The 23058-nt window shown below is 36.3% G+C and overlaps 1 protein-coding gene across 2 annotated transcripts in view; it reads left to right on the top strand.

The window, feature by feature from the left end:
* Positions 1-6785: 6785 nt before the first annotated feature.
* LOC149793059 (coadhesin-like) overlaps positions 6786-23058 on the top strand; it is a 106327-nt gene continuing 90054 nt past the window's right edge. For both annotated transcript variants that reach the window (XR_016422706.1, XM_089966959.1), the window contains exons 1-3: positions 6786-6871; positions 11145-11183; positions 13465-13632. Coding sequence is in view for 1 of the 2 variants with exons in the window: in XM_089966959.1 (XP_089823085.1) it covers positions 6844-6871; positions 11145-11183; positions 13465-13632 (235 nt within the window). In the remaining variant the exon portion in view is untranslated. The remainder of the gene's footprint in view (positions 6872-11144; positions 11184-13464; positions 13633-23058) is intronic.

The following is a 23058-nucleotide window of genomic DNA, read 5'->3' on the forward strand; positions in this document are numbered from 1 at the left end:
GTGCTACTGACTATGTATGGTCCATTAAGTTAACTACAATCTCTGACCGGTTTGTCTCCTTTGTTTCAGAACTCCTCATCGGTGTATATATCATATAGAAATCAACAAGTTCATGTATCAGTGCACGATATTTGTATCTGTCCATAATGTCAATGGTGGGCAACCGCTGACAAGATTGATGTAGCTTCATTAATGATTTTGGGTGCGTTGTATCCAATTGATCAGCAATATCATTCGGGTCACACAGTCCACCAAGCAGCTTTTCGTTTGTTTAGTCGGCTCTACATCTTATATTTCTTTTTGTTTCCTGCGACACGTTTGTACTTGCTCCTTAGCCGATTCAGAATTTCCTTTCGGTGCAGGTGTCGATGGAAGTGCAGGTGCTACTTGTCGTTGTTGATCTCGTTGTTGCTTTAGTTCCTCTGTCGTGGTAATTGGTTATTATAATAACGCTACCATTTAGCTTCAAATTGTGGCACCTCATACTGGCCAAATAATACTTTTGCTTGGGCTGGTGTTTTCGATTTTGCAGGTTTGGTTAGATTCTTTCCCTTTGCTGGAGTCACTCGTAATTGTTGTTCTTCATATTCAGGTGCAGCTGCCACCTCTAATTATGTTATAGAGATTGGCCGAGGTATTCCCGACATAGGACCTTGATCGGCAGCGTGTTTGTGGTTGTAGCACAGGTTCTTGTTGTAGTTTCACTGGTCGCAAATGTAAAATATGTTCTCATAACCCCCACCCATCTTCTTCAGTTCCTTTTTCTGTAAATGCAGTATGTGATTGCTTAAAATAATTCCAACAGTAACCTCTAGCTTGTTTCTTTCCTATACTCTCCCTGAATACCATTTTAGGCAATTAAACATTCATGTACTTATCAAATGTCTTTGATGGTATTTTGATCATGTAGTCATTCCAGTTACGAACCCACGTCTGTTAAGAGCGATACGCATAGGATTTTTTAAATTGTCTGGCGAGCTACTTCATTAAAAAAACTGATGCGGTGTTGGCAACTCTGACTTGTATTCAGGAGGCCCGTTTAGCAACTACGTCTCTGACGTCTTCCCAAAATTCACTGGTGCGTTTGGCGAGTACACCAGCGTATCATCCAAGTCCTTCAACGTCTTCTTTTACAGCATCAACCGCCTCTGCAGTTGCTGTTGTGGATTTTTTATATCCTTTATATGTTTGGCTATCTTACGAACCAGACAAGGTTTTCCTTCTGTTTTCGTAAGCGCTGCCACTTGAACGGTTGTTCTTGTAGCCTTTTTAATATGCTCGGCACGTTTAGTAATTTCCTTTGTGGGTTTAATCACAGGTGCAAATGTTTATTCAAACCCTGCTGTGAGGTCTTCTCGTGCAGTCCAAATCTTTTGGACAGTATCGATGAGTGATTTTGAGGTTCTCCGCCGTCAGATTGTTCACTGACTTGTCCAAAGACAGGGAACAGGATTTGCCTTCGACGTTTGTCTTGCACAAAGACAAGATACAACGCGAATTCGTCCAAGGTATTCCCAAACACGGCATTGTTCATATGTATGGATTTTGTGAGCAGGTTAGTATTCATCTGAATGTATTGGGCTATCCAAGCTTCCTGACGAAATTCAAGCACTCGATGGTTTATGGTTACACGCATACCCAATTGCAAGTACAACTGCATATTTCGCACGTGACGTAATTGTGTTTAGTCCTAAGACTTGGTGCCACCTGGCGTGTGTTTGTGTTTATTTTGGATTTTTAACGTGACTTTAACAATTTTGCAGTCATATCGCTAAGATGTCTGCATTGTGGCAGTTTATATTGATGTCTAGCACTTGGGCATCATGCCGCAGACATGTAACATCATGTCGCACCTAGTCTCATTATTCTGACACTATGCAGACCATTCCTAAGACGAAACCTTTTAATGCTGAGCACCAAGCGAGGCAGCTGTTAGTCCCACTTTTATAAGTCTTAAGTATGACTCGGCTGGGTTTAGAACCCGCGATCTCCCTCATCCGAGTCGGACGCTCCAACCACTTAGGCCACCAGAGCGGTACTATTTCGTTAGTAAGGATGTATGTTGGATTTTCATAAAATATGTCACATTTCCATATCGACTCGCAATGTTAAATATCCATTAGACCCCGTATCGACGAATTTATCCATAAAATGGCAGCCCAAGTTAAATTCTTGTTGCCGTCACACAAGTCCAAATTATCCCTTAAAATGGCATTCTTGTTGAACCCACATACGGATAGGGGGACAACTATTTACCAGGCACCAACAGTCCTTCTTTTGCCTGCAGCAGATCGTTATGCGCGAATGATATTTCAGAGCAACTTCAAAGACTTAACGGTGGTCACTGTCGATATTGTGATCGTGCAAATGTTTTTTTAGATCAATGTGCACAGGATCGATCCACTGAAATCCATCAATTGGATATGATTGCTTCATTGTCCAATGTAAAGATTATTCGTATCTAGATACATAATGTAACAATTGGGGTCAGCGGGGCATGCCTGTCTACGTTTGGGTTGTTGGTACGAGCGTATCTGAGACTTGACATTCATATTCGCCACGAAGTGATTGTTCGATAAACCAATTCTGATCAACATCTGTGCCCAATTCCAGCTCAATTTTGGTTTTAGACAACGATGCATCCCAGTCCATACCTAGTGAAGATAAATAATATGCAGAGTCGAGCTTGTACACCTGCATGGCAATATCAATAAATTTCTCATACACGTCAACGAGCAAAAACACCCCACTACACACACACACGCACGCACACACACACACACACACACACACATATATATATATATACATATCACTGTAGTCACTGAGGCTTTTGTACTCAAATGCAGAACAAACTTTCTTTGCATGTTCGTAATCATTTTCTTGAGATACCTTCACGTGACGATAAATAAAACGCTTCGTTCGGTGGCAACTGAGTTTCAGGAAATTTATTCCAGGCGTTTATGTATTCATATGGTTTCACATCTTTTTTTTATCAGCATGTCCAATTTTTTGGGATAGTATCGACGAGTGGTTTTGACGTTTTCCGCTGTCAGATTGATCCCTGACTTTTCCAAGCTCGACTTCATGGACTATATTTAATCGATAAACTGCAATTCTACCGGCCGGGACCTCCTGTATTTTTCCGTGTTGTTTGGGGATCACGCCTATTAGTGAATTTGATGCCATGGCTACTGCTTGCATTATTAAGTGGCGATTGTATCCACGCAAATTCTGATCACAGGGATTTTTGTTTTATTGGGGTAAATTTTCAGCTGTAAATTACATGCGTTGTGTGAAATACCTCTGAACGCACTAGTGACCTGACCGTAATCAGGAACATTGTAAACGGGACTTTTAGTGAATGGTATTTACCCTTTATTGTTGGACGGGCTTTGCTCTTCAGTTATATCTTCACGAATCTAGCAAATGAGTGGCTGCGGAAAAGTCACGAATGTTATCACCAGTCATAATTATGTCTGCTGTTGAATACAGCTGCTGTCAATCCATTTTGCCGTAACTTGGATCGGTCTGTGAAACACCTCAACTGCAGACTTTAGTGAAAGCATGAATGTATTATTATTCATATTTGACAATAGTTGTAATTGTTCAATCAATACACAAATAATATAAAGAAAACAAACCTGAAGTTTTCGTCCTCACGCTAAGGACTTCAGCAGCAGGCTGACTTAATATCTACTGACTGTAAAGATCGCTCACATTCCATCGAATGATGTAATAAAAAATCAGCAGCAGCAGCATTTTCCTATGACTAGAATGCTTAAACTATATTCACAAAACTAAAATTAATACGATTCTAAAATGAGCATAAGATAATGAGTATCAATGATCGAAAAAACGTTTCAAAGAAACTTTTATCTTGTTATTTGGATAGGATGTAATATAAGTTAATAGATCGAGTTTATGTTTCACACCCACTTATGTATACACACGCACAAATGCGATTGTAAAGTTTTGTAAATATTTTATCATATACATGTGTATATATATATATATATATATATATATATATATATATATATATATGTGTGTGTGTGTGTGTGTGTGTGTGTGTGTGTATGTGTGTGTGTATGTGAAAATTTACATAGCCTTTCCACTTTCCATCATAACAAATATGCTGATGCCAAAGTAATTGATTTCAATTCGTCCCTGCACTAAGAACGCACACATAGTACTATACTTACAAGCATGTCAGGTGCTCTAGTTAATAATGCTGATTGTTGCATATTTGTTGCTATCTATATATGGGAATAACACGTAGATGCAAAATAAAGGATAAGTACAAAATTGAACGCTTTACTCTTTCTCTTTTAATAAATAATTAAAGATATATAAGCGGATTCGATCAAGAGATGGAAAATAATATTTGCTTTCATCAAAATTTAAAATTATGACGGTAGAAAGTCAGATGCTGCATGAAACCAAAATATTAAAAAGCGAGAGAGCAAATTTAAATTAATAGGCAACGGTATCTTCGAAAGGAGTATGTACTATACAATCACCCTAGTATAAGATCAACAAAAATATACAAAGACAATTTTAGTTATAAGATAAAAGTAGACATGTATATAACGTTCAAAATTCAGCAATTTAAGACAGGAAAATATGCAAAATATTGACCCCCCAAAGGGTTCGCCCCTTCTTATTGTATGGCCATTCTTATTGCTCTTCGCTCTCGCTCTCTCTCTGTCTCTCTCTCTCTCTCTCACACACACACACATGAATGGTTATGTGCAAAAGAGTTGTACTAATCAGCAGGGGAAACTGGAATGTTGAAAAGTAATGAACAGAATAATGACAAATGTAAGCAACAATTAGAAATAGCAGATTTAAAACAAATTGTTTTCAGGATTACTTTAAAGCTAATAAAACCCCTTAAATAAATGGCACGAGAACGAAAGACAGAAAAAATAGGAGGTACACAGCTAAATCAATGAAGGATAAAATAACAACATATGTGTGTGTATATATATCGAAAAATAAATAATTAGGCTCTCAAATATACTATGACTGCAGATTGATGATTTATTGGTATCTTGAAGCAGTCATGCGCTTTAGTTCTACACATCGATGAGTCCTTTGAATCGTGACATGCAAATTTCGTATATATCGATAACTTGTTGACCAGTGGGGACATTATGTTCTCCCTTTTTAACAAATGCCCCAAAACGCGTTAAAAAAAGGCAAAAATAATTCAAGTAGAATGCAACATTTTAATATCTGTTATGTTTTTAGAACGTAGGAGAAACAAAAAGGCATTATTGATACTCTGTACTTGACTTGTATGGTCTACATTGCGAGAGACCTGAGCGGTGAACTAAGAATTTTTCTTATTTGTCGTTAAGGAGAAGCGCAGACGGGAGAAATTTGCATATGTGGTAGATGGTTTTAAAAAATATGTCTCCTGTCGCAAAAAGATATGTTCTCAGCAACATTAAATGGTTTTTTTAGTGTTTCAGTATAGTATAAGAGTATATTTTTCAGTGGACATATAATTACTGTGGTCAACAATACTGTATGCGTACATTGTAGCAGACACATCAGATTAGATGTGGTTAATGCTTGGTCATTGTGAAATTCTAGCAAAAGCATATTCATGCTTAACTTTATATTCTCTAAAAATATCAATTCGGTTACTGCATCTGGAGTAGATCACCTTAATGTTTTTTAAATAGCTCCAATTTTAGCACAACATGTTGTTTAATTGTTAAATATGACGTCATGAACACGTGCCAATGACATCATATCATAAACTATTTAATTATCAATTGCAATTTTAAGATTTTTTTTAATGTGCATACGTTTTTGCCATGGTATTATCATATCAACAACGCTTATGAAAATGTACGAATGAGGCCTTACTGTACCTACCTCTTATTGTTTCTAGGTGGAGTGAGTCAGTACGATAGCGGTGAACTTGCATTTTCTAAATGTATATTAATGCATAGAATGTTCAGTTCAGATCTGTTCAAAGCATGTTTGATGTCGTAAAGAATTATTTCATTTGAACCTTTTAGTTTTCTCAGTAAACTTCCTATTTCCATGATATTTCTTCATATTCAGATTCATACATGTTTGTATCACAAAAGCCTTTTAAACGAATCTCGGACACTATCGAATGCAACTCACCCAGGACCACACAATCTGTCATTTCCACAAACACAAGCTTAGAACAAGATACCCTCGACTATAACCGATATTTGTGTACCTAACTCAAGTATTTGGTGCCACTTCGTCTAGAACTGATGCCACGTTTGCTCTTATCATAAGTTGTGATTACCAATCATCCAGTGCAAACAGGTGAACAACATGGGTTGGAGTCAGATTTGTTAGTGATTGACCAAAGCATCCTTGTAAATGCAGTGTTATAAGACTTACAGACCGTCTTTTATTGTCTTCCAAAAACAGACATGAATGTCAGAGATAAAATAGTTGAATGTTCATATAAATTGTCAGCTTTTATTGCTTTCTTCTCTTGATACAAAGTAGCAACTGGTCCTTGTTGGAGAATGCAAGCTATTAGATAAGCATAAAAACATGTATTACACTGCTTTTTAATTAATTTGCCTATGATTATGCATACGTGTTGGAGATATAGTTGGTCAAAACAACAAGGTGTATCACATTTTAAGATTTATTTTTTCAGCCCTGCGACAAACGCCTGTTCTGTGATAGGTGTTCATTTAATGACGTTCAGTCTTAATAAACTGCTGCATAGGGTCGATACATGTCATTCCTGTTGCTTTATCAATTGAAACCAGTCTGTCAACGTATACAGATAAGGGCCGCGCGTGACCTAATGCGGAGTTGAATCTGTCTGAAATGGCAAGACCTTTTTTTTGTACTATAGGTGAGTACATAAATATATATTTTTCATTGTACTTGTATATATGTTTAGTTACCTATTAGTTCTTTGTTTTCCTTTTCTTTATTTCTTTTTATTTATGGGAGAGGAGAACAATTATAATTTCTTCTACATACAATTAATATATGTTTAGTCTTGATAATCAAAGGTCACATATACAATCCCAGTCTTTATATGTCCCATATTCATAACAGGTGTTCTGACTTGTATTTCTTTGTTGTTGTTACTAGACACAGTCAAGTGCATTATAGCTGCAAATAGCATGGGAGCTCTCCTTTTCTTGTATTTCAATTATGAAAAGTGATTTGATTGCTCCAATCTCTACGTCTGCAAAAGGCAACATTAAGCACCTGTTCATTGGTTAATTTTTCCTCGGCAAACAGGCTGTGCAATTAAACGTTCTGTATGTCGATTGTGTTTCCATACGCCAGTATGAATGAATGCAGCTTTTGCATAAGATAATAACAATTGCATCATACGTTAAAGATTAATGAATAGAAAAAGGGCTATGATATCTAAAATTAAGGTATAAATATAGACCATACTGCATTATTTAGAAGTTTTACAAACTTCCATGATTTGTATGAAAATGTACTACCTTTTTCCTTCCGTTTAGGATAATGCGCTGACCTTTATTAGTACGCCAAAAATAAATCAATCAATTCATGTATATCAAAATTAGATATTTCCCGACTTTAGCTTGGACTTGATTCGTACAATAACTTCGAAATGTGGCCAAATTATAAATGATTAAACTTTCCTTTAAATGCAACCAAATACGTAACTCTTTACCGTATTCCAATGTAAAGAAGTGAAAATGTCCTTGGGAATTGTAGCAAATATGAAGGAGAGACGGAGGAACAAAGGGTAGAGCTTTTTTAATTCTACTTCAATCTGTTTCAGGAAAAAACAGTATTTGTCTATACAGGTTAGTCTAAACAGTCTCGCAACACATCCAATGTCAACTGTAATTGAATATGAAGATCTATGACTTTGCAACATGCTCTCATTGAATTTTACTTATATTTGCTACAAATAATAATTCAGGATTAAATATCACTTTTTGTTTCCTTTCTCTTATTTCATTTTTTAAAACATGATAGGTTCATTGAAATAAAATATAACGTGCGTTTAACGATCAGAATAAACACCCATTGTGAAAATATGTTTCATACCACTTCTAACAAGATCTCATCCTGGATCCCAAATCTTACCTCAGCATAGAGTAACTTGTCAGTACTTTCACTTCCTGCTTAAATCACGTTTGAAGATATTACTATTTTAATTTAACGTAAGTTGTCAGGATTGTATACATTCCTCTGCATCATCACGTGACCTGGTGTACAATGTCATCTGTGCATGAAAATTTAAGAAATTAATCTTTGAAAAGCACAATTCTTTGAAACGATCTCGTATAATTCTATATTTAGGTCATTAGTTCTGGTCCGTTCCACAAATAATTTTCTAAAATTGTTCAGTAACTTCTAAGTCATAAAATAAATGTTCAAAATATTCGTTTTTTTTCCTTACAATAACGGACACAGTGAGAATGTCTGCAATTCATTTTCAATTATTCCCATGTCTACTTTGGTATGCAAGCAATGAGTCATGGATACTAAAATTCTGAAAATGGTTGTTGTTGTGGGGTTTAACGCCATTTTTCAGCACACGATAGGTTATACATGGCGGCCAGTATTAATGGTGGAGGAAGAACCCGGGAAAACCCCGGAAAGAACCACCGACCCTCGAGAAGCTACTGGCAAGCTTTCTCACATACCCACATTGGCTGAATCTTAGACTCGAACCGCCGCAGACAGAGGTGAGATGGCAGTGATCCGTAACGAAGAGCGCTTTAGACCACTCGGCCACTCGGGGCCCCCTGAAAATGGTTTGCATAATATCCAACAATTGAAGACTTAAAACAACCCATATAACTTTGCAACATAATGTCTATGTTACTAATCCATTTGGGGTAATGATAATAATGGGATTTTGATAACAATGCACATCGTTCCGGAATCCTGTTGGAGTAGTACTAGTTTCAAGTTAAAACACAAACGCCACTACAGTTTGATGAAACACTTTTGTCACGTATGAATATGATACTAAAGTAGCTTATAACCGAGTTACTAATTATGTAACTATTATTGCCCATAATAAAACGTGAATGCTTAAGAGGAACAATCTGCATCTATCTTATTATTTCTGCTTCGACTAATTTTCCTACCATATGATTTTTCAAACATGTTCATGTTACACGCAGGCAGACGGGTCTATTAAGACTCTGCTCTTTCCGTATTCCACAATCTAGTTACCAATCAAGTTTTCAGATCGAATTTCGTAAAAAGCACACATAGTTGTATATGATTTTTTGCTACATATTGACTGAAGGGACAGTTGATTTATACTATCGTTCCGGTTATCATAGAAACAAATCCTATCATAGAAACAAATCCTCGTTTATTATATTATTTAAATTTTCATCAATCGTAAACTATAATGAATAACAAAATATTGTTACACGCCAGAATCCGAAATACAGCAAAATACGTTATAGAATATCAGAAAAACAAATTTGTAACTTGATTTCAAGACGTAGCACAAACAAATATTTAAAACAAAATACCAATTGCGTTTGGGGCCCCGAGTGGCCGAGTGGTCTAAAGCGCTCTTCGTTACGGATCACTGCCATCTCACCTATGGCTGCGGCGGTTCGAGTCTAAGATTCAGCCAATGTGGGCATGTGAGAAAGCTTGCCAGTAGCTTATCGTGGGTCGGTGGTTCTTTCCGGGGTTTTCCGGGTTCTTCCTCCACCATTAATACTGGCCGCCATGTATAGCCCTATCGTGCTGAAAAATGGCGTTAAACCCCACAACAACAACAACCAATTGCGTTTGGTTTTTAAATTCACAATTTTATCAAGTACCGATGCATGCGTTTAAGGTAGCACTAAGTTTTCGGCCATGGTCGCGATCGAGAATGTCAATCGATATCAAAATTAATCACCATAACCTTCGACATCTTGACATTTTAAAACGTGTGAGAGAATGGAGAAACTGAGTTAATGTAAATATTGACCCGATATAGTAAAAAATCAAGCTTTATCGATTAAATCCCTTTGACTTTGGCGACCTTTAGATTTGACGATAATGTTTAAACTGTATTAAAATCTTTACCTGCTGATTGATACGTTGTTAATGTTCCGAATCACTGTATATTTCTATTACTTACCTTGCTAGGATGAAAATTTGTAGTCCATTCAGTAAAACAATGGATCTTTCGAGAGAGCAGCTGGTACCTAAATGTTTAAATTGTAATCACACATTTCCACTAATTAATTCAGCGGTTTGGGGTAATATGGATCAATTTCATATATGAAATTAAAATCTGATAATAAAACAAACTGAGCAGCATATATATAAAAGAATAATATCCATCGTTATTTGTCAGGGCGTTATTTATGGTACTTGGCATCAAATGTTCGACCTAAGGCTTTGGTAGATTAAGAATGATGAGAATAGATAAGAATATCCCAAAATAACGTTCTATTAAAATTAATCATTATTGCCAATTTATGGAACCAATTCATTCTACTATAATGCCATGAAAATATGGTTAAGTACGACAACTGTAACTCCTACTTGGCTAAAACATACAGTTGAAAAGTATATTTCTATCTTCGGTTCCTTATAATCAACCAAATAATAATTCAATCATATCGAATGTAAAAAATAGTCGTAACTACGCGTACTCTAAGAGCGTAATAAAGTAGTCGTAACTACGCGTACTCTAAGAGCGTTACAAAGTGATTAATATCAATTAAGATTATTAATAACGATTGTGCTCTAAGATTATGATGCTTATTTGTTTTCACGGAAATAGCAAATAATAATTATATGTTTCTTGGAAACATAGGTATTTCGCCTTCAACTTGTTTTTGCTTCAATAGCAAAAGGAATGGACGGATTAATAATTATTAGGTCAGATACTATTGCAGCTTTGTATTAATTTGTTATTCTTCTGTGGTTGTGGTGATGGTTATATTTATTATCATTAGACACTGGTCAGCGCAACGATTATATAACTGTCTTACTAACGTCATATTTAGCTGGTACTTGCTCTTTTTGTTTCTCCTTTTGTTACATGATCAAATAAGAGAATGTGAATTTTGTCTTTGGGATGCAAACGGTTTTCTTGCAACCCACCGTAGAGTAATTTTCTCACGACTTTAAATTGATAGCATTTTCGTTATTCACAGCCTTTATTCTACTAATAGACAGACTTGTGTCATCACAGTGTAAGTATTCTTTTTATTTTATTTCACCTTGTTGACATTCGAATTATCCTGCCTGTTTCAAATCACTTAGGAAGTAAATGCTTATTTATATTTTCTAGATTAATATCTATAAATCACCCCTTCAACTATATATAGGTTTCATATTTCCCTGCAAACTACCTAATCTAAAGTCATTTGGTTTGCATATTTCATTATTTCAGTCTAATTCCTTGCAATGACACTGATCGAATTATTTTAATACAAAGATAGACTGAAATATTGATCTTTAACCAATAATATGCATCCAGCAAAAAAATAATGTCATCCTTAGGTGCGAAAAAGAAAAGATTCTGTTTTAACAAATCGCCTTTTAACCTTTATCGAATTGTTTTATCTGGCAGTACAAGGATTGAATCTGTCAGTCAATACAAAACAGGATAAACACCTCTAACTACTGGTATATCATTCCACACAATGTGAAGGAAAGTGTATGATCCATTAAGAATGAATGAATAATATCCTACTTCCAAGCTGTGACAAACTCTTTTTATTCATAATTAGAATGTATTATCTTTATAAACAGCAACAAAAAAAGTGGTAAAAACTTTAACTTTCAAATGTTTTTGGAAGTGATGGTAGAGAAAAGGTATAGAAGTTTTCTTCAGTGAGTTTTATTGAGACAGCAAAGAGCAACTTATAAATATCGACTATAATAAGAACTATATATTTGCTGAAAAAATTGTACAAACCATTCATTGTGTCTGCCAATAGGTAAAAGTCGTGTTTCATGTTTCTTAAATTGTTCATATTTCCCTTGTAACTTACAATGTAACATAATTTGGGAGAGTACAAAGAAATTGGTACACGTTTGAAAACTACTTTGGTCACAGCGAAATCATGTTTCGATTGGACACCGCATATTCTACTCTATTATAGCATAAAATATATTCCTATGCACGATCCCTGACATATATCTGTTTGAACTTATTAAATCGCAATGGCCATGGCGTGCTTGATGGGCATTGTATGCTGATTGACAGGGCTTTGTCAAACATGTGAGTCACTGCAAAGTCATCTTCCTTCAATTATTTTTTGAAATTCAATAATATAATTTCTAACAACTTGCTAAATGTATTCTACTGTTAATTTTGATTTTTTGCCTAAAACAAAATTTAGAAGAACTTCTTTATCAACAATTTTCCCCGCATCTTATGGTCAATTGAGCTAGTTCTGTGTATGCGGAAAAACTAAACTCGCATTCAGAATACCAATCTGTGAATAAACATGAAAATAATTTGACACATTAATTAACCTTGTTATACAGTTGAACTGAACACATTTTAAAGAAAATTGCTAACTTAGTGGTGCGAGAATTTTTTTAAAACTTGTCTTTTTAAATTTGCTTCCCTCGATGTACGACAACTCAGCAATTTATCAGGCTTCTTCACCAATGTTAGTAACTAATTCCTTATTGGCAAGATACTTCCTTTAGACTTTCGATCCGTTCGTTACCTCCTAATTGTCCTTGCTTCATAATTTGTTACTCAGTACGACCTTTGAAATGACATGTTACATCCCTCACTACGTTACAAAACACATTATTCAAGACTTCATTATTGTCATGTATATTCTATTTATTTTGTGTTTTTGACCTTCGTCCGTTATTGAGTGTAGAGTAAGTATGGCGTACCTAACTTTTATCATTTTTTTAAATTTGTACACTGATATTTGAATTCAAGTCAGCGCTTTTGTATTTGTTTCAAACTTAGAATGTTCTGAAAGCGAAATTTTGACCCACATCTTGGTTAATCTATTATGTTAGATTTTTTGTATATGGTTGGGTTAAAGAAAAATATTAATTCCTCCTTTAAGTTAAGTGTGTGGAATTTTTTAATATTCTGTTCTGATATCATTTGAGAGGAATCATTTATATAAAAATTATTATTTGGAATTACAAAGAGCTCATCGACATTTTGGACAAAATCACATCTTTGGAATTATTGTGGAATCATTCAAAGCCATTTTGAATTATATCACCGTGAAACATCCAGACAATTGGTACAGCTATGTCAATAATATCTGTACATCAACGCATTCAAGATTCTTGGAATTCATTTCATTTACATAATATCCAATATTAGGAACATTAAAATAAAGTCATCGAGCGGAAAGATTATGAAAGTTACCTTGTGTTAATTAGGAGTAGGGAATCTTGTTATCATTAGTTTCCTCATTTTATTGATATAACAAAGTAATTGTTTTAAAGACGTACGCTAATTATTACTTAATAAATCGTTGACAGCTTATTGGGGTGATTGGTCTGATTGGAGTAGTTGCACGTGCACAGGAAAACAAGAGAGGAGAAGAGAGTGTATACTAGTTCTCCACGGGGGACATTGCCATGGATACATAGCAGAAGAAGTGAGACCATGTGCCCTGGATAATACATTGACAGATTCCTGTGGTACAGGTTTGTACAATATTACCTTATGGTTTGTGATATTACCTTAAAAACAACAATAACGATTGTTTCTGACAGATAATTATTGTGGTTACACCAATGGATCCACAACATGTTATCCTGTGGTACAGTGGGATACAAATGTACAGTATTATACTTCCTGCATGCCTTAAATCATTAAATATAGTTAACATTAGTTTTGAGTAGATCACTGTATTTTCAAATTACATATATATATATATATATATAGAGAGAGAGAGAGAGAGAGAGCTTCTGGAAAAATTTGTCTCCTTGTACAACCACTTGTTGTAGAACATGTGTCATATATATAGTAGCCTTTAAACAGCACAGTAGTTTTCAACTGCAGTGACCCTCCTTTAGCATCACGCAGCTGCAAGCGTGTGGAATCGGTGCAACAGTAATGAATACAAAACATTATGCAATATTGGATTCATAAATAATGGCTATAATAAAGTTATAATATCATTTTAACAATCGGTACTAATTTTCCTTCGTACATTTCCTAAGCAGAGTTTACATTTCTAAATGTACATATCCCGTGACTGCGGCACTGAAATTTATATGATTGTAAATGAGAAGGAGATGTATAATTAACCTAAGAGTTGAATTAAATCCAGCACATCTGGCTACTGTATTTAAATTTCGATACGTATCTGGCATTCCATAACTCGATTACAGTTACATTAGATCACATTGTAGGAGTATAATGTCGTCTAATTTGCATTAGGTACATATATATATATAATCTGTTACTACCTTTTGAAATTTTTGTTCCCTAAATACGCCATCACGACGTTAAAAAATGCGCCATATTTGAATAATCTAGTTCAAACATATATCAATGTATTGAAGCAAACTCTTGTAGAGGTAATTGCACAGTACATTCAGAATGGCATGTAAACATTAAGATTGGTGTAAATACTGGTGACGCAATAAATTGCTGACTGCGAAGGATGGGATTTGTTCTATTTTGGGCACGAATTAAATTTTAATTAGAGTTTGTTATATAACGTCACAGATATGGAAGGGGCCAATATTAAGGTAAGGTCAATAGCGGACAATGAAAATAGTTGACAACCTACAGACAATTTTCAGAAAACTTGAGCTGCTTGAAAAATGACAATAACTGAGACAACCTACAGACAATTTTGGGAAATATTGAGCCATTTGAAAATTGTGTCAAAAAATGAGACCTTCCAGAATAGTTATTAGCAAAGGCGGACTATAGAGAATGTTTCTCGTTTCGGTGGGAGTAATACAATGTTTGGCTGTTACAGAAAGTAATCCTGATTAACCTAGGCTGGACGAGGGATGTGTGTTCCCATCGCTAAATTATTCCAAGCTTCTGAGGCAAGGCAGAATACAGCTCAAGAATTGGCAATATATACTTTTCTCGCTAAAATATCTAAGGCCAGGGATTATATATTCCATCTCTTGGCAATGTTAGAGATCTACCCCATGATATTTGCATTCACCTTATTGATGATATTGTTCTGGATATTTAGCTGGACCATTTTGTTGCTCTTGATTTTCTTGGAGTTTTTTTCTTCTTCTTTTCTTGGATATATCTGCGGTAATCTTTGCAGGTAACGTTTTTAGGGATGTACAGTAACGGTAGATAATTCGTGCCGTTAATTTTCTTTCATACATGGAAAAAACGTTCCAGAGCTGTTGTGTTGGAATTCTTTACCAGTTTTTATTCTGTTCATTATTTTGGAGTCAAACGATTTTGCCAAGTTTGGAGCAACAATGTTTATGTGGACTTGATTCTGTAAATTGTATAGTATGCGCCATTTGCTCGAGTTATCAAATTTCTCCGTCAGTTTCGGTCAGTGTGCATCCATTCAATGTATTTCGGATTTGATTTGCTAATTGGTTTCTTTGTCTGCCTTTTCATCTCCAGTTATTTTGATATGGGACGGCACCCACATGAATCATTACCTCTGTTTATTTTGGTCCAGATCCAAGGTAGACTTCTCGAGCCATATCGTCTTTGCTAGTAGTGCTACACCATCTCAGATTTCGCAGCGCACTGATGGAATAACTAAATAGAACTGCCTTCGGTGATCGTCTAGTTTTTATCCATTGTATCGTTTGTATTATGTCCCTAAATTCAACTGTACAAATATAGTTGTTAGGCAACCTCGCCCCAGCACGAATTTTCTCTCCGGAAACGTGGTGCCTTTTACGATCTGTTAATTGCTACACAGACTTCTTCTTTTATCGTCAGGAGGAAAATAGAGCCACCTTCCGTACGCGTATCTCATGCACGACATTCTTATTAAGTAGTCGTAGGGTGGGAAAAAAGGAGCACATCACCCGACGATACCCTAGCTGCGTGTAAGCACGCAACGTGGCGATTGATTCATACGCGGACGTTTTGCAATAGGCCTCTCGACTGGCATGTCTCGACGCGGAAAATTAGTAGGCCGGCTGGGGTCCACAAGCGTTAGCGGCAACTTTCTGAAACATCGTGTATGTACTAGTCATCAAATTCGGCCCAGTTATCTGAGTCGGGTTGTTCCCTATTATCACTTCTGTGTAAGCCTCATGTTGGAATTTCGGATTATTCTAATTAGTTGCAACATTTTTAATTCGGTGTGTATTTTTAAATTTGAATATTCACTTTAAGAAACCAGTCATGTGGACAAAAGAGATCTAAATGCAAAATTAATATTGTGTGTTCTAAGTTCGATACTATATTGGATGAATATTATTTAGGTTTTGACGACGTGGGGTTCTAGCCAACATTAAGGCCCTATGTGTAAGATGCAATATCTTATTAGTATCACTTTAAAGGAAAGAGGTCTGACCTCTGATGGCGAGAGAAGGAACGACTTTAGGTACTCAGAAAACATAAATTTTTATCTGGACGTTCGCTCTGGGGAATGTTTGGATTGATCAGGTCAACCATCACTAGGTCATTAACCAGCGGCAACTACTGGATGGGTTGTGTAGGGATCTTATGTAATTCATTCAGCTCATTTGAGAACATTGTTACTAACGGTACTGGGTATCCGAGGTATATCCACAAGGTGCACTCATATTACCCACTGCATCGAAAGTGTTGACTTTTCCTTCTGTCAGTCATATTCCCCATTCCACTGCCTAGTCTTTTAAGTACTTTGAGACTAGCTGTTCGGGCGTGGGTGCTGATTGCTGTTGCTATATGACCAGGCAGTGTGTTCTTGTTTCTATCCCTGGATGTGCTGCTGCTGTGTTTCTTGTAGATTGATCTTTTTCGTCTACCCTTCTAGCCTTCTGGCTACATCTTTGGCTTCTTTTTCTTTCTCTCTTTATTTTTTCCTCTCCTCCTTCACTCTTTGGATATTAGTTTTGGTATATGTAATGCTATTTGTTATTGACGAATAACTCAAGAAAGCGATCAATACTATTTATTAACTACAAGACATCAGTGCAGTTGTGAAGTTGAGACAAGACTGCCCTGAAAGTATTTTTCCCATGAAACTTAAACACTAGAATACAAATAACATAAGCCAGCTGTTGTCTATACATCAGGTATAGTACTGAATGGAATGCCTGATTACTATTACTGTTAAATGGTATGATAAACATAATTAGATTAAGGATTATTCTAAATGCCCCGAGCTGCGTATGTAATCATTAAAATAAACTGTTATCTGGTGATTGCATTTCTAAGTAAGATACTGTCAGTTTTTTTTAATAGTTCAGTCTTTCTGGTGGCTTTTACAATATTATCAAACGTGTGAAGTAATCATTTTGACTGATTGGTATTCTTTGCTTTCATCTAAGGTACACAAAGTATGAGTGTTTGAAACATTCACTCGAAGAGGCTCCGATATTGTGGTAGGCATGAGAATTACATTTATCCTATTATACTGTATCTATCCCTCACCTGTTACTAACATGTATGAACGATTTGTAGATGCTTCAGATATAGCAGTGCCTGACGAAAAATGAGCCTCAATCCATATTTTATTCCTTTCTTGAACTTGTTTCACATTTCGGGCTTCATGTCGACCATCATAAACTTTTCTCTTTTGCGCTTGCTTTTACTAGTTGTCCGATTTTTTATGTTTGTTTAGATCTAGCCTTTTCTTCTGTACGTTTTCTGGCACCATTGGCAAAGTAGTTTGTAATTGTGTTCTCACCAGTAATTCACCAGAACTGTATCCATTAGATAATGCTGTTGACCGATAAGTCATAAGAGATATGTAAGGGAGGTCTACTATTTTTGGCATTCTTTTAACTGTTTGAACAAATCTTTTGACGCAACTATAACTTTGTGGATATTTGGGGCTACTTGCATTATGCATAAATCTATTCTTTGCCGAAAATTCCCAGAGATTTGCGCATTTGTTTTGTAGACCATTATCTGAAATTAATACATCTGGTATACTGTGTCGCGCGAAGATTGATTTGAGATGATGGACGATTGCTTTTGAACCTGCGTCTTGCAATTGTAATATTTCGATATATAGTGAAAAATAATCATTCACTAAGAGACATATTGACCATTCAGTTAAAACAAGTCTAATGCGACCTTTCGCCTAGGTCGACTTTGAACTGCATTTTGTATCATTGGTGCAGATTCATTTTTTGAGTTTTCGATGCAATTTTTGCATTATTTTACCAGGTGTTCTAGCTGAGTGAGTAGTCCTTTGCACCAAAGTGACGGTTATGCGTGTTCTCAGCATTTACCTATGTCTTGGTGGCTATAGCGAATTCTGTCAATGGTTTCTTTTTGAAGTGATTCTCGTACAACCAAATGTGTACATTTCATTATTAGACCATTTTGCACCGTAACTTCACCTCTATCTCACCAGTGCGATTGAAGTTTTTCGTCCATTGCCGATTTCTTTGGCCACCCCTGCTTCACAGATTTGTATGCCTTTTTGCTAATCGAATCATTTAAATATTCAAACTTGATTTTTTTCAAGTTGAGTATTTTACGCAGGGCAACTTGCTCACTACGAAATCAACATAGGTATTTTTTCAGCCTGAAGTCCTATGACACTCATAGATTGAAAACAATAATTTTGGTCTCAATATAGCATACAGAGTTAACAGACGTATGCCTGCAACATGAACTACAGCAAACTTGTATCTGATCAATTGCATTTTAAAACGTTGAATTCTAGGGATGCAAATCTCCAAAGAATTTTGTCCACATTAGTCTCTTTAATGGCTTATGGTCAGTTTCGAGTTTGAATTGTGACCCAATTAAATAGCTGTTGATGGCCGAGTGATTGCATAATACTCATTCTCTGTTTGATCGCAGTTTTGCAGGGTGTCTGACATACATAACCGTGCGAATGCCACGTGTCTCACAGTACTACCTTCCTTAAGCCTTTGTACAGCACCTGTTCCAAATGATATGCATCAGGAGGTGCAACTATTTCTCTATTTGGATCATAATGTGCCAAAGTTGGTGAAGATATAATTTCTGACTTGATATCTGTAAAAGCTTCTTCTTGATCTATAGTAACATCCTTTTCTGAAAAATTCAAGCCCCAAACCGATTACGAAATGCGATTAAAATAAAACCTACCAAAGTGAGTAATGAAAGTTGTAAGGAAGCGTGAATCTTCCGACAGGATTATCTACCAAAAAACCTGAAGTTGCACCATGTTTGGTAAAGGGGACTCTCCGACTGATGGTACCTGGTGGTTCTCTGTCATAACTGATTCGTTCAGTTTAGTTAGAAAAAGCAAAGTCTTACCGTACCGTTTCGTTTTGGAACTACAACAATGCCAGCGCACCACTCCGTGGTGAAACCGTTGAAATAACACACGTTTTCTTTCATTATATCCAACTCCTCGTGAACTTTGTTCAAAAAGTGATAGATAGCTTTCTTGGAGTAGATAATGCATGAGGTTTTACAATTTTGCCTAGAGTTATTTTATAGAACCATTCCTAATAATCTCTATCTAATGTTATAGATTTCTCGTTAACTTGGCTTGCATTTTGCGAGCTTAAATCTGAATCATGTACTGAGGATATATATATCACATTTCCTAAAATAATATGCTCAAAGATTCCAATACCGTTCAATTTTCTCTCAGACTTTGATAGTTTCTGGTCTCCGATCTTTCGTATATCCTCTCAGAAATTGCAGTCAGCTCTAGTATCGGTTTTGTATGTAATTCAAGTATTTTTCAATCTGACACTCGTTATCAACTGCTGTGCCTTTTTGGCGCTGATAGTACCTAACAACCAGGTCTAGCTTTTGATTATAATGTACGAACTACTAATTTTGACAGTCACTCTTTTGCATAGTGTACAATGTTTCCCCCTCTTCTTTAATAAGTTTAAATTTTGCAACCTCATAATTACAGTCCTCCTTGGAATGAAATGTCGTATGTATCTATCTCTCACGGGCTTCCGCTTCTTTATATATTCCTCTGTCAGAATGAACGAAAACATGATGTCATCAGCCTCACTTCGCATGGAGTAAATCGATGTATTGACTTGAATTTCTTCTTCTTCTCTAGTCGCTTGACTAAAGTGGTTAAAGAGCTCAAAAAATCAGATTTGTCCGGATTTGTACATTGAAATATTGTCATTTTCAACTCTGATTATTTCAGTCCTGTGGTTTTAACGCTGCAACAATGTAATGGTATGTATTATTGAAGAAGGCCATCTATACCATTTATTAATTGCATGACATCAATCAAGTTGTGAAGAGGATTCAAGACTGCCATGAAGATATATTTCCCATGGGAACCCTAGTAAACATGTAACATAAACCAGCAGTTGTCTCCATCAGAGTACTAGTCCAATGTGGAATGTTTGATTACTTGTATTGCCATGCGATATTTTAAAGTTAATTAGATTAAGGCTTACATTACAGTATATTTCTGCCTGTTATCTTTGTGGGGATGGGATTTCTCGCGGGAAAATTAGCCCTCACCCTGATAACCACACCTCCGAATTGAGGCGATATTACCCATCCCCTCCTTTCGTACCGAGCCCCACCTACCCCTTCTGAGTCAGGCATGGTCTCCCCATTCGCAAACAAGTGTTATGACGGACCAATATGAAGGAAAGCATCCTTCACAAATACATGATTCACAAAACATAGCATTCTTAAGGCAAAAGAAATTTCATGCAGACCTAAACGACATTATTTTTCTGTTTTTAAATAAGTTCACATAACGGTAGAGAGTGTTTTTAGATATCAAAAGACACTGTACCAACAATTACACCTTTCATAAGGAACGGATATTTTCTGGGGAAAGACAAAGACATACTCAAACATACAATCACACAGTATCATACAAAATAAAGTGTTTATAGACATAATCTTACATGCAAACTCACTACATCCAACAAACACGAATTTTATAAGGGAAATGGATTTGGTGTGTAGACTACCTACCAAACAAAAACACACAATATGAAGCACAACGGTAGCAAGTGTTTATAGATACATTATAATCTTACACACAACCACACTGTAACAAAAGATAAAAGGTAAAGGGGTTTTAAGTTTTAGTTCTTGTCAACGTTGACTTCGACAAATAAACACATAAAAACACAATTTTTGTTGGACAAATTATTTACATCTGTTTCCTAAAGATTTGGGTTGATCTGGATACGGCCGTTTAACATCTGTCACTACTCTTCCTTAATGACTACATCTCTCAAGACTGGCACCATAGGCTGCAACTCTCTAACTCCATTAATTTCAACTGTGAGGATTAGTGGATGCTTGAAGGGGAAAGTGAGGATGATTATATGTGATCGTTTGGAATTTAGACGGATACCCAGTGAGTTACTGATCGATGCCTCTTGTCTCTGTTAATGACATAAGCCTAATGTCTTTAGTTCTGCGATGGGGAAGTTCGTCTGCAGCATACTCCACCTGTGTACGAACTGTGCGTCAGACGATAATGAAGTTCCTGGGTATCCATTTCTTCACAGACATTGGCAAGTCAGCATTTCACACCTGACGTTGTTCTTAACAATCTATGTCAAGGAAGACAATTAACCACGTTTCGTCTCTTTACACTGTTGCAAGAGAGCTTCTGTGTCTTCGATCTCCAGATGACCTTGTTCTGGCCATCTAGATATCATGACTGCTTTTTTGTCTTTTTTTGGCTTGGCCTTGGTCATCGTTTCATTCCATCATTCTGGCCACGTCTGTTCTTCAAGACTTTGGGTTTGCTTTTCGTGTCCTTTCACATTCTTTTATCATTCCCCCTTATCACATGATGCATCCTAAAAATGGTCAAGCTGTCAATCCTTACATTAGAGAAATCATTGTTGACAAGGGTCCTACCAGCTACAGAAGAGGAAGAAGAAGATGAAGGCGCCGTCACAGCCACCAATGTCGATCCTTCAAAACTATATTTATCTTTTACATTCAATTAGGAAATACGGGTGATTAATCAACTTTGGCAGGCCTCATTTTGAACGACGCCAAAAATATGATTGGAAACTTAGACACCGTCACCGAGCTGTATGCTTTTTAGTGTTTGTACACGACCTAAAAGCAGAAACTGTTCTCCCTCTCTTTCATGGGACCTTTTTCATATTCTTTACTCTTTACTTTTTCTAGTCGTGTGAACGTTTAGTGGCAGCACTACCACATTTCCTCTTTCGACAATTTGTTAGGGCAGATTTGGCTTTATTATTTGCTTTAGTTTTCTCATAAGGATTGCATTTTAGAAATGGACCAATGATAACATCTCCCAGAAAATCACTTCCACCAGGTTTCAACGTTATTCGTTTTTTTGAAGTTTTTCTATTTGAGTACCTATCCTAGGATTTGCAATTTGCGACAATGACCTGAATGGTTTTCAATAAAGATTTTGGTTTGCTAAAAGATATGAAAAATGCCTTGATGTAACTGACGTGGTATCAAAGTAAATCATCGTACTACGTTTGGAGACTGGTTTCGAAACAATTTGCAAATACTTGCATATATTGTTCCCGACTGTTGCCATACAATGCACGAACCAGTTCTGAAGAGAAAGATTCAAGGGAGGTCATGTTGACTACCGTTTCACTGAAAAGAAGGATAGAGATTTTGAATTTTTTTATAGTTTTTTTTTTTGTGGGGGTGGGTCATCAGACATACCCTACTTCCTGAAACAAGTGGTGAAAAAGTTTTGTAAGATACCTCAAATAATCGCAGATTATATCTCTTGAACAGATACATGAATGTGAATTATGTATTGTAGTGGCACAGTCGAAAGCATCATTAAGCCATGGTGTTCCTAACCGTTTACCCCCTGCGGGTCCGGGGTTGTAGAATTGGCCCGACGTGCCTCGCTACGTGTCGTAAAAGGCGACTAAGTAGAGGCAACCTGTTTGCCGTGGGTTGCGTCCCGTGTCGGAGGAGGAAAGGATCCTGGTAGTTGAGCAGAGGCTTTCCCTGCAACACACTACTTTGGCTTCTACTTCTCTTAGACGGGTGGTCGGGAT

The sequence above is a fragment of the Sinohyriopsis cumingii genome, chromosome 8 (genome assembly GCF_028554795.1).
Source record: "Sinohyriopsis cumingii isolate HCF-2022 chromosome 8, ASM2855479v2, whole genome shotgun sequence".
NCBI classification, from domain to species: domain Eukaryota; kingdom Metazoa; phylum Mollusca; class Bivalvia; order Unionida; family Unionidae; genus Sinohyriopsis; species Sinohyriopsis cumingii.